This window comes from Chinchilla lanigera, unplaced genomic scaffold, assembly GCF_000276665.1.
Source record: "Chinchilla lanigera isolate Chin_1 unplaced genomic scaffold, ChiLan1.0 scaffold00015, whole genome shotgun sequence".
NCBI classification, from domain to species: Eukaryota; Metazoa; Chordata; class Mammalia; order Rodentia; family Chinchillidae; genus Chinchilla; species Chinchilla lanigera.
The window spans coordinates 1,728,055-1,745,804 of NW_004955416.1; the positions used below are offsets into that span (position 1 = coordinate 1,728,055).

A 17,750-nucleotide genomic window follows, 5' to 3' on the forward strand; every position below is an offset into this window, starting at 1 on the left:
CAGAATATATTATGGCTAGATATTACTTCTGTGACATATTCTAACATAGTTTTTTGCAATTTAAGCTTTATTTTGTGTGCGTATAAGGAAAAAAATTCAAGATACAGAATATATCAAATGAAATAATGTATAAATAAATAAATAACAGTATAAAGAACATATATTTTATGTGCTTATAAGGAAAGACAAATTTCAAGATATAGAGTATAAAATATCAAATGAAATAATGTGTAAACAAATAACAATATAAAGAATGTATATAGGATATATTATATATTTTTTTGAGGTTTAGAAAACAGTATTCTTAATTTTAAAGTTCTAATACCAGTATCTAATATAACATCCAAGTAACACATATTTTAAAAATTAGATTTTTATAAAAGAATGACTAAGTTAACATGTATCTCTAAGACAACTTCCCTTTACCACAATTTTCAAAATAGTGATATTTAATTCTTCTACAGAAAGCAAAGAGGTTGCTGTAAGTTTTCACCTTTTCAGAAAGATTATCATTGGTCAATTTTGTGGTAAGAATGGTGCACAGATGGCCAAATACCAATGCATTAAAGTCAGCAGGCTGCTTATTGAAGAAATATGGTTGTGTTTCCAGTCTCTGAGAAAGAGCTTGACAGCCCTGGTCAACATCTTCAAAAACCTGGCCTGAAATCTTGTTTCCCCATCCAATAGCTTTCATATTATGTTAACTTCCTACTACTTCTGATAGGCCAAAATATGGTTCAGAGGCCAAGGGTAAAATCTGTGTCTAGCATGAGCAATCTCCCCTACTGTAGCGTCATCACACCACTAAGTATTTTAACTTTGCAGTCAGCAGCATATTGACTAATTCCACGTAAGCTTTCATTTCTGCTTTTTGGTCTTCATACAACCCATCACTACAAGAATGGCCCTTGGCTTTAAAGAACTGAACTATTGGACCAAGTTTGATACTGTTTGATTTCCCACATGAATAAAAGGTACTTTACCAGATGGAGCCGTACATTCTACAGTTGCCCTGCAAACCACTTTGATAGGTGGATTACACATCTGCAAAAGGCCTGGACAGCAAGAGAAGTTGCACTGGCAGAAAGCAAAATGTGCTCCCCTTTCAATTGCTGATATAATGTAGCATTTTCAGGCCAACATTCTTTTGCTGGTATCTGGCAGACAAAGGCTTCTGCCACTAAAGACATGTCAGCTGGGTAGCACCTTATCTGCTGTTTTATATTCACTTTTCATTTATAATTATGTCATAGCATTTTCCCATGATATTCTTTACAAGAAGGGTATGTGGATCCAGTAAGTGTGTTTCAAGCCTTGGCAACTTTATTCTAGGGACATATATGTTACTAGAGGAAAAATAGAATGCTCAGTTACTCAAACAAGTCTCACAGGAATCCAAGAAAAGTTGGACAAGGAAATGTTATTGTATGACAAAGAATTGTGGTGGGTACTGGTCACAGTGATTTTAATGATTGACATTTATTGAGTGCATGTGCCAGATGCAATGGCCGGGCACCTGACAAACATAGCTGTTCATTATTACAATTGTCTCAAGTAGGTCTTCTTATTACTTCTATTCAAAAGTTAGACATCTGAGTCTTAGCCAAGTTAAACAGCCCCGCAAAGCCAATAGTTAGAAAGTAATGGAGCATTTGAGGCTCTGACTCCACCATTATTCACAGTATAGGGCCTACCTTATATGTGACTTGAAAGGTTTAAGTGAAAGGCATGAATGCCTCAGCACACACTGAGTACTCAGTCAGTGTTGGCCATAATCAGTCCCACCAGCCCTGATATGATTATCCCGGTCAGTTACATCACACTACATTACACCGCATGAGCAGCTGATCAGCCAGTGGACTGACTGCAGTGCGTGTCATTAGCTGTGTGTAAAATCCAAGATCTATTCAATTGCCTGTTTAACTTACTTACAAACTGTAGCATAAAGGGTTTACCCTAGGTAATTTCTTAAGTGTCTCATAGCTCCAGAGTTCTCATATGTAAGTTGTATTTTAGGTCGTCTGCAAGTGGACAGGCTAAGGTGTGAAGAATCAAATGACACCCCTAAACAATATAGTAGTAATCATAGTCAGTTGTGGGGAATTTTTAAAAAGTCAGAAGAGGTTTTTTTTCAATTTGATAAATGAGGTTCTTTCTTTAGATATAAAGACAAATGAAATCTTGACTTTTGAAGAGTACCACATTAGAGAGAGAAATGAACTTGTGGCGTGTTACCACTTTGCTTATGAACCTGTTGCAAATTCAAATTAGCACCTTCATCTGTAGTCATTCTTAATGAATGAAACAAGCTACTGATTTATAAACACTAGGTTTATAGTCTCAAGTGCTAAGTATTTGAACACAAATTTACAACAGCAAAGAACTAAACATATTCCATGCCTTCCAGAATTGTACACCTTTAGGTTAGTGCTAACACCAAGATAGGATGGAGTTGTTTTAAAAAGGAGACTTTTTTCCAATAATAGTATATTTATAATTTATCACCAATGGTTATTAGAGCTTTGTGACTCTAAACCCCTAAGGTTTTGAAACGTCACAAAAGTTTTGATGGAACAAATTAGGAGTAGCCCTCTTTAAAAAATCTAGCTTCTTTGCAATGTCTTATATTTTCTAAATAACGACTATTCCTTGAAGTGATAGGATTCATTACTTCACATAACACCCCCAATTTTTCTAAAGTACTATAAGAGAACCAACCATTCTCTTTGGGAATGAGATGGCTAAGAGACAAAAGAGATACTATAAGGAAACAGGACTTACCTATAATTATTCTCAACATGAAAAGTCATACTTTACAGATATACTTATTTAGATGTATACTTACTTAGATGAAAGTAACTAAGAAGCAATATCTCTAAAAAAGATAGGTGTCACTTCTGTTAATGTTGATAAATGAAAGGTATGCATAGGCCTAGAAGATGATATAACATGGAATATTTCAGGCTTTGAGAATGTAACCACCTGCCTCCCATTAATGTTAAATGAGCCTCTCACTGGGTCATTCTAAAATGTTTACCCTGATGGTCTGCTTTAAAGCATCAAGTGTCAGGAAATTTAGAATGAAAGCTGAAATTCCATCTTGGAACTTTCTCTCTGGTATGTATACTTCTATGCCAAATGTGTAGTACAGTGCAGCCCCAAGGCATCACCTTAGCATCTGAGAATTCTGGAGAAAAACACCACCCCCTGGGAAGTGGCAGGGACATTGGAAAGTGTTTTAGATTATGAGTCAAAAACCTGGATTCTGCCACTATTAGTGTGACTCAGGAAAGTCACTTCATCAAGCTGGGCTTCCATTTTCTCTACTGTAAAATTAAATGGTTAGACTAGATGAGAGCTAGGTGAAGGTTATACTATCCCGCCAGCTTTCTCAAGTAATTGTATCTGTATTATCCTGAAGACAAGAAATTACTTGACTATGTAGAAGCAGAGGGAAAAGTTACTAGAACATTAGCAACTAATTAAATAGTTTCATTTCAGAAAAATGAGTGGTATTCTTCATGAAGGTTAAAGGCTTATGGTTGTGTCAGTACTGTGAATGGCTGACAGACTTATCTGGTGGAGAAAGATCTAACCTGAGATGAAGATATATGACAGGTGGGAAGAGTCATAATGTCTTACAGTGAATTGACTTGTGAAGTATGGATAAAATCTACTTCATTTAATTCCAGTTTTAACCCTATCTATTAACTCAGATAGGATTCCCTCTCTCCTAAAATTGTGACTTGATAAAACATTTACTTTTGCAGTTTTACTGTAGAGCACAGACTAGATGTAAAATCTGGTGACATTTGAGATTGTATTATAATCTCTTAATATTTTTATAACAAATCTTCAACTTATTTGGAGGAATTAAGTTTTTAAAACCTTAAGTTAAAACAGTCACAGAAAAAAATAGGGATTAGTCAGAGGCAGTAAAAGAATGATCAAGAGAACTGCATTTTTAAAATTTGGTTTTAACACTGTCATGGCTTTATTCAGAACACAGTTGCACGAAAGTATTAACTTCAAAGTTTTTAAACAGAGGTTCTTGAGGAATTTAACACATTCTATATGTACTGCCATACAGAGAGCATTAAAATAGGACCCAAAACTTCTACAAAACATAAAACCCACCCTTACTTATTTGCATGAAAATACCACATAAGTCTTAACAGTTATCTGGAGGCTCTGAGTGTTGTTGTCAAACCAAAGAACTCTAATTATGATTGCACAATAAAATAATTGGTAAGAAAGTCAATATATAGATTTAATTTTAAAAATAAGTATTTTTACTTATTGATGATATAGTATGCAATGAGAATGCTTAGAGACTAAACAGGACATTCCAATTATTAAATTAGGAGAAACATTTTAATCTTCTGGAGATTCCAGGCCCTCACTAAATTTATCCTCAGTGTTTTCAGCCACTTTGCAACATTTTTAGTTTCTGCACAAATAACTTCATAATTTTTACTTTAAAACTCCAAGTCCTCCATTTTAAACTAAAAAAGCAGCAGCAATACCGTTCTGGTTTAGATGGGTCCCAGTAAAGAAGCGTAACTTCAGTTTGCTCACACTTTTTAAAAACTTACAAATATTCAAAGAGAAAGAAATTTTGGATGGCCAAGATGAAAAAAGCACAATTGCCTTGGACATAAAGCCTCCTTGGCAGCAAGGGAGCTGGACCTGTCTCCTTGTTAGGCTCTGCTTACTCCTCTGTTTAATCCCTTGAAAGGTACTCACTGCCTGTGCAAGTAATTGTATTATCAAAAAATGTGAAAGAGTACAGTTCTTTTCATTATGTATAGTCAGCATTTTATAGTGCTTTCTAATTCAAATTTGATACCAATAAGATATTCTATGAGGTATTGGAACATTATCATACATGGCTTTAAAAGTATAGAATATAAATGGCTAAAGATCATAAATCTAAGTATCTTTTTCACCAAGAATGACCATTTTCAACCACCTGTGAGGGAATGAAACCCAGTGCCCTAGGCCTGGCGTTGTACATATTGAGAGACTTGTTCCTAAGAATCTAGAAGGATCCCTGTGCTCTGCAGATGGCAGATAACAGGTGGGGCTGGAGACAAAGCTGTTTAAGTCATTGTTTTTGTTTCGTGAATCAGATGAAGAAACCTGGATGAGAACATCCCCGGGTGCCAGCATTATGTGAAACCAGTGTTCTGCTTTTCTTTGATGCCTGTAAAAATATCCAAGTTCAGTCATGAAGTACAACAGAAAAAGGCAGATAAAAATGATGAAAAAGATGAGCTCTGAAATGTCTGGTTGAACTCAAGATCTAGGCAGGAATATCAGCCTGGAGGTTTAGACCAGACAATTTTTCTGTAAGACTTCTTTTATCTGGAATTCTTTGATTTTATGACTCTAAAGACCTCTTAAAATCTTCAGTACATTTTCTGTTACTAGTTGCTTTCAGCAAAAGTCCGAGTTTTCTAGTACGTGTTGTCCTTAGGCTGGTGACATGGAAATTACCCTATACCTATACACTAGGAGCCTTGATATCCTGCATTACGCAACCTCTACCATTGTAAACGAAAATCCACACATGACCTCTTGTGCTCTTTACCTTTACCATCCAGCTGGATATTTGCAAATGAAAACTCTGTGACAGACCAGAAATGATCACATTTCCAATTTAACTATGACTAGAAAAACTAGTAAGATAGAAGACTAGACATTATATTGTCTTCCATGGACAGACATACCAAGAAAAAAATTAAGGCCTATATAATTCAGTGTTGCCATATTATCCGTATTTTTTGCTTCTCAGATATATGTTTAAAATAATCCCTCTTTCCAGTGGCAGTGTGCTGTTGCTTTTGTTGGTGAAAAGTATTCTAGTCTCCTGAAGGCACATGATTGGGCAATTTTCTAAGAAATGAAAAGTGACCTCCATGTTCACGTCAAATGTCTACCGCATGAAGTAAAGCATGGCCCCTTTGTTTCCTCATTAGCATCACTCGGCCCCTCTATTGTAAACCATAGTAAAAACAGCTTCTTTATTGTGTGTCCTGTTGGTTTATACGAACCACATCAGGTCCATAAACCATGGTATATTAAAGGGTAATAGCCTGTATAAAGAATACTAGAAAGATATTTCAAACTGTATCCCGTCCTCTCATTTTACAATTTGTTACCTCCCAGAGGGCTGTCCATAAATATGACTTAATTATGTTTGGATAAAACTCTCACTTTCTCTGAACAGTGACCTTCTTCAGCCACTTTTACTGTGTGAATGGCCTCCTCTGGAAAACTTTAGAGTTTGGGTATATTTAAATTATGAGTGATCCTGATCTCAAAATTTTCTGCCCATGCAATCTTATTAAAAAACCAAACTTTTTGTTTTTCAAATTTAACCCTAGGAAAGACTTGGTATGTTTTTAAAATTCACTGAATGACAAATGAAACTCCAGGCTGAGTGTCATCGGTACCTCTGAAAATGTTTCAATCTGAAACCGGACATATCAGGATGCACTTAGTATTCTCTGACCCTTCCATATTACTTTATGCTTATTATTTTGTTGCAGACAAATGGTAGATTAGAAATTGCACTGCCACAGAGCAGACCTTGGTTTCCATGAGGGGAAAGAGTAAGGGCTATGTTCTGTCAGTGGGTTCCCTCTGTTGTGCATTTATCCATGTGTCAAGTAAGTAAGCAGAGTACCTCCTACGTGTTGCTTGAGAGGAAACACCATGAAACCAGCCAGAGCTGCAGCCTACGAGAAGCAGAACCTAGCATGAGAGTCCAGACTGCTAGCCAGGAGTCTCAGAAGCAACCTTGCACTTGGCAGGGAATTCTATGAACTCAGTGGTATTGGAGCTCCCAGGAAAGAACACCTCCACTCCAGTGGGAAGACGTGTGGAGGGCTTTGGAGAGCCCGGATTTTAAGCTTGAATTTTGAAGAAAAAGAAGACATGGGGATAGTAGATATTCAAAGCAGAAGCAACAGTATGCCCAAAAATAAAGGTACAAGAGATGGCAAATGAAACTCCAAAAACGCCAAGGAGTCCAATGTGACAGGAGCCGTAAGCAGATAATAGGGGTGTCAAGAGCCAGGTCCTGAAATGTTTACTGTGCACTGGGAAGTTACTTCACCCTGTACGTTGTGCATGTGTGGCTGTGCGTATGTAGCAATTTTAAGCAGTTGCTTTGTAAGATGGCAGTTTCCGCTCTGTGGTCAAGCATTTACTTAGCATGCATGAGGTCATGTGTTTGACAGCCAGCACTTGGAAAAAAAGTCACAATTCCACTGATAGTGCATTGAGCCTGCATGGTTGCAGGTTACTGTGTAGAGCCTAGAAGTTAGAAGTAATCTTTGATCTCAGACACAAATATTTTTAAATGGCTCCTGTATCATTGCCTATGACATGGTAAAGTGGAAGTGATCCAGTTAATCAGGTTAAAGACTACAGAAATCTGTGTTCATTAGGTGGAAAATAAAAGAATTAGAGAAAACAATCATAAGGACCATTTTCCTCAGTGCTACTCCCTAGACTGTCAAGTTTTTGTGAAATTATAAATTATTTCCTTCTATCTCTCCTGAGGATTAAATAAAACAAAATCTACCAAAAGAGCAAATAGCATGACTCTGGGTTGAAGTTAGGGAATGTCCTGCTGTAGAGAAGACTTCCAGCCCATGGAAAGGCCATCTGTTCTGTAGGTGAAAGGGGAAAACATTGATGTTCTCAGCAGAGGGCACTGGATCTGCCTTGGAAGTGATCACAAGCAGTCTCATCTGCTGAAACCTGTTTTGGATAGTCCAAAGAAAAGAATGGGTTTTTTGGGTTTTTTTTCTGAACTAATAGGCATGCAAAAGTCAGCAAGCTGTGGAATAGAGACACACCTTCTTCATTGTGCTACTCTTCGTTGTGCTTCTCACATACTGCATTTTTAACAAATTGAAAGTGTGTGGCAATCCTAGGTTGTAGAGCAAGTCTATCAGGGCCATTTTTTCCCAACAGCGTGTACTCATTTTGTGTTTCTTTGTCACATTTTGGTAACTCTCACAACATTTCATACTTTTTTTATTATACACGTTATGGTGATCTGTGATCAGTGATCTGTGATGTTCCTATCATAATTGTTTTGGAGCGCTATGAACAGTTCCCATATAAAATCTCAAACTTAATTCATAAATATTGTGTGTTCGGTCTGTTCCACCAACTGCCCATTTGCCTCTTTCCCTCTCCTTAGGCCTCCCTAAACTCCCTAAATATTGCTAATTATTGCTATTGCTACACATTGCTACTCCTTAAAAATGTGCTGATTAACAACTCTACCGGGGCCTCTAAGTCCTAGGGAAAGGAAGAGTCTCTCACTTAAAATGATTGAATGTAGTAAGGAAAGCATGTCAAAAGCCAAGATAGGTGGAGTTCTAGGAATCTTGCACTGTTGCAAGTTGTAAGTGAAAAGGAAAAGTATTTGTAGGAAATTGAAAGTGCTACTCCAGCAGTCACACAAATGATAAGAAAGAGAAGCAACCTTGTTGCTGATATGGAGAAAACTTTAGTGGTCTGGACTGAAGATCCAGCCAACCACAGTACTTGCTTAGGTAACTGCCTAGTCCAGAGCAAGTCCCTACCAAAAAGATTTGGGACTCACTAAAGGCTTAAGTGATTGTTCACATTTTTTATCAATAAAGTGTCTTTAAATTAAAGTATGTACGGTATGTATTTTTTTTACAATCCATGCTCTTACACACTTAATAGACTACAGTGTAGTGTAAGTATAACTTTTATGTGCACTAGGAAACCAAAAAATTCATGTGGCTCATTTTATTGCGATATTTGCTTTATTGTTATGGTCTGGAACCCAACCATGGTGTCTCTGAGGTGTGCTATATTAGCATTTGCTCTAGCTAATCAATAATAAATGCTACCCTTCTTAGAGTGCCCATTATGTGCTAATCACAGGTTAATCTTAGGTGTTTGGTATGACTCACAGTCACAACCTTCTTACAAGGTAGATCTCATTCCCATTTTTATGAGTAAGGTTCAGTGGGGGTAAGTGACTTTCACAGTGTCATCCAATTAATAAGTTACAGAACAGAAACTCAACATAGGTCTGCCTGACATGAAGCCCAAGCCCTCTGCACTGCATTGCACTGCACTGTACTACACTACACTACACCTACTAACCAATGGGAAATTTGAAGCCCCAGCAACCTCAACATGACATTGAGCATCAAAGATCTAACTGCAGAGATTTAGATTAAACTGAACACTCTGGATGCTCATTTCACATAAACGCCTGACTCGGTGAGAGGTAGATATCATCCATTTTACAAAGGAGAATACAGGCGACTTGTGCACAACATTTAAGTGAGAGACTTGGCCTTAAAACATGGTATACAACTGCCTTGAGTCCTGATTTGCATTCTCTGGGCCCAGAATTCTTGAACAGAATGGGCCATTTCTGCTTCACTTGGTAACCTATCGTACTTAGGACCTTTGAAACATTTTCCAGTGGGCCAGTTTCTTGATAACTAGTAATACAAAGAACACCAAATGAACAAAGAAACAAAATGCCAAGGATTAAAGATTTACCCTAGAACAAGGGGATCCTTTTCTCTGTAGAGACTGCATGAAATAAAATCCATACAAATACCACTGAAACAAACAAAAAAACACCTTATAGAGGTGCCATATTGCTTTCTCATGGTGATATAGATTTATGAAAAATACATATTGGTCTTTAATAGAGAAAATAAAAGTTTAAGTAAAATAATATACAGTTCTACTGATGGAAAAAAAAATTATAGCTTGTGGAGCAAACATACCTCTCAGGTCTCTCCACAGACTTCCAGAGTCACCCATCCCAGTGTGCACCTAGCCTTGATGCAGAAGTTTGGAAGATAGAATGGATGTTAAGTGAAGCTTCTCATTATTAGTATTCTGACCTATTTTTATTGCTTTAATTATCTTAAAAACTGGGAGATTATTATTTTAAGCAGCTACTAATCCCTTGATTTGAAAAATAGTTACATACATACAACTTATTATAGGCAAGGTGACAGCTTCTTAGGAGAGAGAAGAGCAAGGTGAGGATGCCTGGCATTTCACCATCCCTCCTGATGCTGCCTGACAGTACCTCCTCCCACCCCAACTAGTAGTGCTATGATTTATCTTGAAAAACAGAGCACCTAAATACTATTATCCATGTGGCTTTGTAGAAAATTAAGTGACTTCCATAGATCGGTTCAGGACCACTACTACTCAGAGCAGTAGAATAAGGACAGTTTTAATCTAGCATATACTATCTTTAATTTAAATATTATCTTTCCTCTTTGATCCTTGTACCAATGGTTCTGGCTGTTTCAGCATACCTAATCCAATAACAGAGGCTCCTTTTGTAGGTATCCATCTGTGCTCCAAGATTTTCCTGCTGTCCTTTATCACAAATTCCTTACAAGGGATCTTGCTTTCTCAGGTTTAGCTGTCTTTTGACTGAAATGAAAGTTGTACAAGGACCTTTGTCTGCTTTCTTCACTGGTAGCCCCAAGCATCTAGAGTAGGGCCTGGCACATGGACTGCAAGAACAAACCCACGTGTTCATGATGTCAACTGCCAAGCTAAAGTCAGGGGTTGCAGAGCCAGATATGCCACCAGGAACGCTTTCTTTGTCTTGCAGAGTATTGGAAAATGTTTTAAAAATTGGAATTATCCATTTATCTTTTTCTAACTTTCCACTACGAAGTTGGAAGATCTGGTAATAAGGCCAAGTATTTGCTCTCTCTTAAACAGAGCACTTCCACTCCCCCACTAGTCCCCACTGAGAAACAAGGAATTGAACTTTAGAGCATTGAGATTCTTACACTTGGCCCACAATTACTTTGTTTGCTGATGGCATTAGAATTTGTGACTCCAATAATATTTTTGAATTTGGTTTTTAAAATATTGACAACATACAGTGACATGGTTGGAAGTTTTATACATTGAGGAAGGAGAAATATTTTAGGCTGGTAGAGCGTCTAAGTCACACCAGGGGAAGTAAGGCTTTCCTATAAATGTATAGATACGGCCTTTTGCCCAGGAAAAATTGAGGACCTAGTCTAGGTTCTTTTCATTTTCCTTTCGGCTCTTTTCTCCAAACCCTCAGAGGTTCTGTGGTATTAACTGCCTCTTAGTAATACCTCTTTTTTGCATTTGGACATTGTTTTATCCAAATCACCATATTCATAGAGCCATTGAAGCCTTATCTACTGTCTAACTCAGTCTGAATATGGTGTTTCCTGTCACTAAGTTGATATGCAGTGACGGTGTGGCCACAGTCTACTTAGCACAGCGTGGAATCAGCCAGTTAGAAACCATCTGATGACGGAGGAAAGCAAAGGTCCTCCAGGAAGACCACGCAAGCCCCGAAGGAATTTCCTCCCCTGTTTAGCCATGCACATAGTTCAAAATCACTGGATAAGAACAAATCACTAGTTTCCCATTTTGGGGAACTTGGTACCTTATGGGTGAGAGAGTCACATCTCAGTATCTGATTGGCTAAGTTAACCAGATTTAGTCAACAGAGATTTCTCCTAGGAGTGGGGTGGGGGTAGGGATGGAATGAAGACATACAGCAAAAGATGGACCTAAATATGACTTAACCTTATCTAAAATTATGTACTTATCAGAGCCAAATCATTTTAATATTAAAATAATTATTAATATTTGCTGCATTTAGAGATAATATAGCAGTGTACAATCTTTAGCTTATGTTCATATTCCAGACATAAAGTCTTATGCTTGGGAAAGCTCCTGTCTTTTAAATAAATCTTAAATATGTACTTCTAAGCTGAAATTATTTATATAGGTACTTTTTTACACTTAGTGTTATAGCAGAAAGCAAGGCAATGGAGTTACTGCTCTGACATTGCTGTATAATAGTTAATGGTATAAGTTGTTTCTGTGTAAAGGAATAGTGTGTCAAGTAGATAAAGGTGATGGGGAAGAAAAGGTAAAGGAAAAGGGTTGAGCGTATAATGGCGTTGTGAAGAAGATGAGGCAGAGCAAGTGATGATGTTTTTCTGTGGTGGAGCCCAAGTAGGTAGTATTTGAGCTCTGTGCTCCAGGGGGAAGAGCAGGGAGCGCAGAGGTCCACAGATGCATGTGGTCGGCATGATGGAGCCACCGCAGGTTGCTCAGGGCTGGAAAGAAATGAACATGAGAAAGAAGTGGTGTCTCCAAGAAGGCAGGGAGCAGACTCACAGGACCTTCTATAGTACTATGAAGACTTCAGACATTATATCAAGGGTGCTGAAAATCCATCAGAAGTTTTAAGTAGGCAAACAACTTGATAAAACTTACACTCATGGTGGAGATGATGATCATGAACCACCAGAAATGCCTGTCATGTCATGTATTGACCATAGATTACACACTAAGCTCTCTGCATATATTATCTCATTTGGTCTTTATTGCCACTCTCTGCTAGTGGTCACTAAGACTGTTCTCATAGGACAGAGGCAGTGACTAAGTGTCTGGTCATGAGTAACTTGCCTTTTGCCACAAACATAATAAGTGGCAGAGCCAGGCTTTATCAAATACTGTTCTAAATTCCTTTAATGTCTTTCACAGAGTACCACAACAGAGACTCAAGATATGACTGATTATCTTCGTTCATTCATTTTATCTCAGTGTAATTGCAAACTAAAGGATTCTTAAGACATAATTTATGTTATAACTTGCTGATTTTTCTAGACATTTAAAAAGTATGTTATTTTCATACACTAAAATACTGTCCTCCAACTAGAGAGATGATGTATGTACAAAAGCCACCCTAAAAAGAAACCTCCTTATTAAATAACCCTTAACGAAGAAGAGTTCCTAATCTGTAGATTCAGAGTTATAGCTCAGCATCATTGATTTTCTTAGTAATCTTACACAGTCTTTTTCAACACATTTAAAAATGTTCTTCTGAGAGGCTTCCCTAGACTGCTAAAGGACTTGGAGTGTGAGACCAAGTCTGCAAGGATTCTCATGAATTCATTTGAATCCCAGGAGAGCTACTGTAAGCACTGCTGGGTTATTACATTTTAGGGTAAGGGAGAATGTGGCGTTTACATGCCAAGGCTCACAAGGAGGCTGTAGCTCAGTGGCCACATCTGCCAGTCTGCCCAGCACTGTTCCAGTTTATAGCTTTGTCCAGGTATAATTATAATTATTGTTCCCTTTCACTCTCAGAAGTGTCCCAGAGGAAGCATCGCACTGTTAACTTTGGTTGTTTTCAAGAAAGCAGTTTGGCAGCTGTAACTCATTGACTGCTATCTCTAAGACCTGTAGTAAAACCTTTCAAACCCCTGTGTTCAGATTTATTGTAATAATAAATGGGTATAATTAAATTATAACATTACACAGGGTGGGGTATGGTGGAAGAAAATAGTTATAATCATAGTTATTTTTCTTTTGCAGCCAAAAAGGAGCATAAAATGGAAGAAAGTCACTTGGAGAATGCACAGAAGAGGTAAAGAGTTCTGATTTAAACCCAAGTCTTTGTTTGACTATATATCCTATTTATTATATTTATTTGGTATGTTCCCACCGGCATTGCTTGCAACCAGCCACCCATCTCCAGAACTTTTTCATCTTCTTCAGTTGAAACTCTGTGCCCATTAAGCACAAACTCCTTATCCCTCCTGGCCCCCAGCCTTGGCAATCACCACTCTCCTTCCTGTTCTTGTGACTTTGGCTCCTCTAGGTAGCTCACATAAGTTGTAGAGCCATGTAGAATTCATCTTTTCATAACTGGTTGATGTCATTTTCATAGCATTTGAATAGCCATTTTTGGCCCCATGTGTTGAAATTATGCCTCCATGATTGAAGAGGATATCAAAAAAATGGAAAGATATTCCTTGCTTATGGATAGGAAGAACCAACATAGAGAAAATGGCCATACTCCCAAAACATACAGATTCAATGCAATCCCAATCAAAATACCATTAGCATGCCTCAGAGAACAAGAGAAAACGTTACTAAAATTCATTTGGAACAAGAACAGATCTAGAATAACAAAAGCAATTTTGAGCAACAAAGGCAAGTCAGAGGGTATCACAATCCCTAAACTGAAATTATACTATAAAGCTACTGTGATAAAATCAGCATAATACTGGCAAAAAAAACAGACCTGAAAATCAGTGGAACAGAATAGAAGATGCAGACACAACTCCAAAAACACTCAACCACCTTATCTTTGACAAAGGAGCCAAACATGTTCACTGGAGGAAAGATAGCTCCTTAATAAATGTTGCTGGGGAAACTGGCTTTCCACATGCTAAAGACTAAAACTACACCCATGTCTATCACCATGCACTAAACTAAAGTCAGAATGGATCAAGGATCTAAATATTAAAACAGAAACACTAAATTTACCAGAAGAGAAAATAGGCAGAAATCTCGAAGACACAATTGTAGGTAGAGACTTCATGAACAAGACCCAGACCACACGGGAAACACTTCAAAGAATCATCAACTGGGATCTTATCATATTAAAAATCTTTTGCACAACAAAAGAAATCACCAAAAGAGTAAAAAGACAACCCACAGAGTGGGAAAAATTATAGCCAGTTGTCCCTTAGGCAAAGGATATACATCTAGAACATGTAAAGAATTGAGAAAATTCAGGCCCCCCAAAATTCAAAGACCCAATCCAAAAATGAGAATCTGAGATGAACACACACTTCTCAGATGAAGAACTACAATTGGCAAATAGGTATGTAAGAAAATATTGAACATCATTGGTCATCCAAGAAATGCAGATTAAAACAACACTGAGATTCCATCTCACCCCAGAAAGAAGGGCTATAATCAAGGAATTAACCGTAACAAATGCTGGTAAGGCTATGGGGAAAAGGAAACCCTTTTCCACTGCTGTGGGAGTGCAGATTGGTGGAACCACTGTAGAAATCAGTATAGAGATTACTCAGAAAGCTAGGATTAGAGGTCCCATTTGACCCAGCTATTCCTCTTCTGGGCATCTTCCCAGAATAATGAAAAACATCATATCACAGCGACATATGCGCACCCATGTTTATAGCAGCACAATTTGTAATAGCTAAATCTTATAAACAACCCAAATGCCCATCAACCAAGGAATGGATAAAAAACATGTGATTTTTTAATATAATACAGTACTACTCAGGTGTAAAGAAGGATAGACTTAAGACTTTTATAGGTAAATGGATGCAACTGGGGAGCATACTTGTAAGTGAAATAAATCAGACCCACATGTGTAAACATCATGTTGTCTCACTAGTGTGAGAAGCTGAACAAATAAATAAGATCCAAAATGCACAATAGATACTGTGAATTGGGAAGAAATTGTTCAAAAGGAAAGAAAAACTGGGATGAGAGAAGGAAGCAAAAAGAATATATATATGTGTATATATATATATATGAAAGGTTTGAGCCAATATTGTTTGGACAGTATTTCTTGCCTATATCTTGTACTCTGAATAAACTACTATGAAGATAACAATATGCAATGTATTAATTATTTTTATTGTCCTACTAGTCATTTTGAAACTCTGTTTTATTGTTATTTTTATTTTTACTTTTTTTTCTTTCTCTCTTTAAAATAAAAAAAAAAAAGAAATTATGCCTCCATGAGCAGTAAGACTTATTCTGGAGCTGGGGTGGAAGCACTGTGGCAGGAATATTTGGGAATACTTTTCCCGGAAGCAGGGCACCATCCAGGGGGACTCACCTGCCTCACACCTACATCATCACAGTGTTCCACCTGGCTTCCCCTCCTCCACTCTGCTCTTGAGCCATTTCATGGAATTTAGGCACAACTTGATCTTTGTTAGCATTACAACTAGATTAAACCAATTATTGCAAATGCTACGGTGCTTACTATGTCTTCCCTCAGATCCTAGAGGATATTGTGGTCATGGGACAGGTGGGGAGAGGGAACTGGGTTCCATTTATAGAAAATCCTCCCCAGAAGTGAAGAGAGGCCTCAGAGTTCTTCCAGGCAGTTTTTGCCTACTTCAAGCCTCTGCTTGCTCCTGCCTCTCGACCAAAGTGGAATCAGTAGGACATAATAACCTTCAGTTCTGATCCCTTGGGGTTTTCTCTTTTGTTCGTTGAGTAGGTCAGGCAGCCTGCTTATCTTTTGTTTATAGAAGTGTGAATGGGAATATTCTGAGGCATTCAGAGTGAGGACGGGGATACATTTGCTGGTACCAATTCTAAAAGTACTAGAAAATTACTTAAGAGGGTAGGAGGAGGAAACAGGGTATAAGGAAAGAAAGAGCTTTGCAAATGAGAGAAGTTTCCCAGTTGTGAATTTAAATGTGAATGAACAAACGAGAAATGAACCCTCTTCTTTCAGTCTAACCACACCTTTGAGGGTTCTGAAAACCCACACACAGTGTTGCCTGCCCTGCTTTGACAGGTACCAACATCTAGCCTTGCTTCCCACTATAATTGCCAACAAAATTAAAATGCTGATGAAAGCAAGATTAAGGCAAATGGTGTAGTTTTCTAAGTGCAGACATGTTCTTGAATTATGAATATCATCCTATCATGATAATCATTGAAAACTGAGACAGTTTTTAGATTTGTGTACCCTTCCATTGCCTTATCTCTCTAGTAAGCTTTCCTTTTTTAGTGTGTGAAATGAGTGTGTGCCTGTGTTATGGAAACCTTCAGCATGTAGAGAGGAGACCGTCAAACAGGGCACACTGGTATCAGGCCAAACAGAAATTCAGCTTCCAGGGTAGATGTCAGATTTCTAATCCTTTTTTAAGACTTTTGCTGAAGGAAAAGGGGGCCCACCTTAGAGGGGCTGAGGCTGCTGCTGCACATTAGCTATGCTGAGAAGAGTCATAAATTTGGTTGTCAGCATTTTCCGTGGCTTTGTGGTGAAGGTAGTCTAGCTTTCATGTCATCAATGAAATATGTTAGATCCCATCTTTAATGTAGAAACCACAGTTGTTTGGTTATACTCTTTAAGGAGCTTGTGGTTGGTGTTGCAATATTCGTGTGAGATTTGGTAAATTCTTATGTTTTATCCTCAAGAGAAACAATTTATTCTGAGGCTAAGGAATATTTGCTTTTACTAAGCAGTTTTTGAAGGCGGGCATGTAAAACAGAAACTGCATGTGCTCTCCTTTAAAAGGCGTCTCACTTTGTGAAGGGCTCTTTGACATTATCATTGTCTGTACTTTCAAACTGTTTGGCCGAAATAAAAAGATATGAATTAGACAAGGAATTAGAAAGAAAAGGACTCAAGGACTAAGAGTGAACTTTTTTCAAAGTTGTATAAAACATACAATCAAAAATGTCTTTTACTAGTTGAACACTTTGTTAGAATGACCCACTGACAGAAATTTCAAAAAGCACCATTGACCCTTTGATTCCTGTCTGTTGGAAAAAATTCTCCTGTTGGCTTCATATTAATAATTCTCTTGCCCAAATTTCAGAAGGTTTTCAATGGCCAATCTTCTGTGAGCCATTACTGAATTTGAGATGGAAAGAGTTTTATCTGGGGAGGACAATGGTTGACCTTATTAGATAGATGTGGCTTCATAGGCTGGCTTTGAGCTTAAACAAAGAAGTAACAGTGAAATCAAATGAGGCCCATCCTTGAGTAACCTTAACTTTACCAGAGGTGTGGAGTGCCAAACTCAAACTGTGCGCTTGGGTCCATCTGCCTCTGAAAAGGATCACTTGTTTTTGGAGATTCCAAAACGCTGTGGGGGAGGGAGGGTTGCTGAAATGTGTTATTTCTTTTA

At 37.8% G+C, this 17,750-nt stretch overlaps 1 protein-coding gene and 1 pseudogene across 6 annotated transcripts in view; one reads left to right on the forward strand and one right to left on the reverse strand.

The window, feature by feature from the left end:
* Fmn1 (formin 1) overlaps nt 1–17,750 on the forward strand; it is a 408,229-nt gene that overhangs the window by 362,258 nt on the left and 28,221 nt on the right. For all 6 annotated transcript variants that reach the window (XM_005381169.1, XM_005381170.1, XM_005381172.1 and 3 more), the window contains one exon: nt 13,426–13,477. In XM_005381169.1, coding sequence (XP_005381226.1) covers nt 13,426–13,477 — 52 coding nt within the window. The remainder of the gene's footprint in view (nt 1–13,425; nt 13,478–17,750) is intronic.
* Nucleotides 407–1,190, reverse strand: LOC102025458 (annotated as a pseudogene).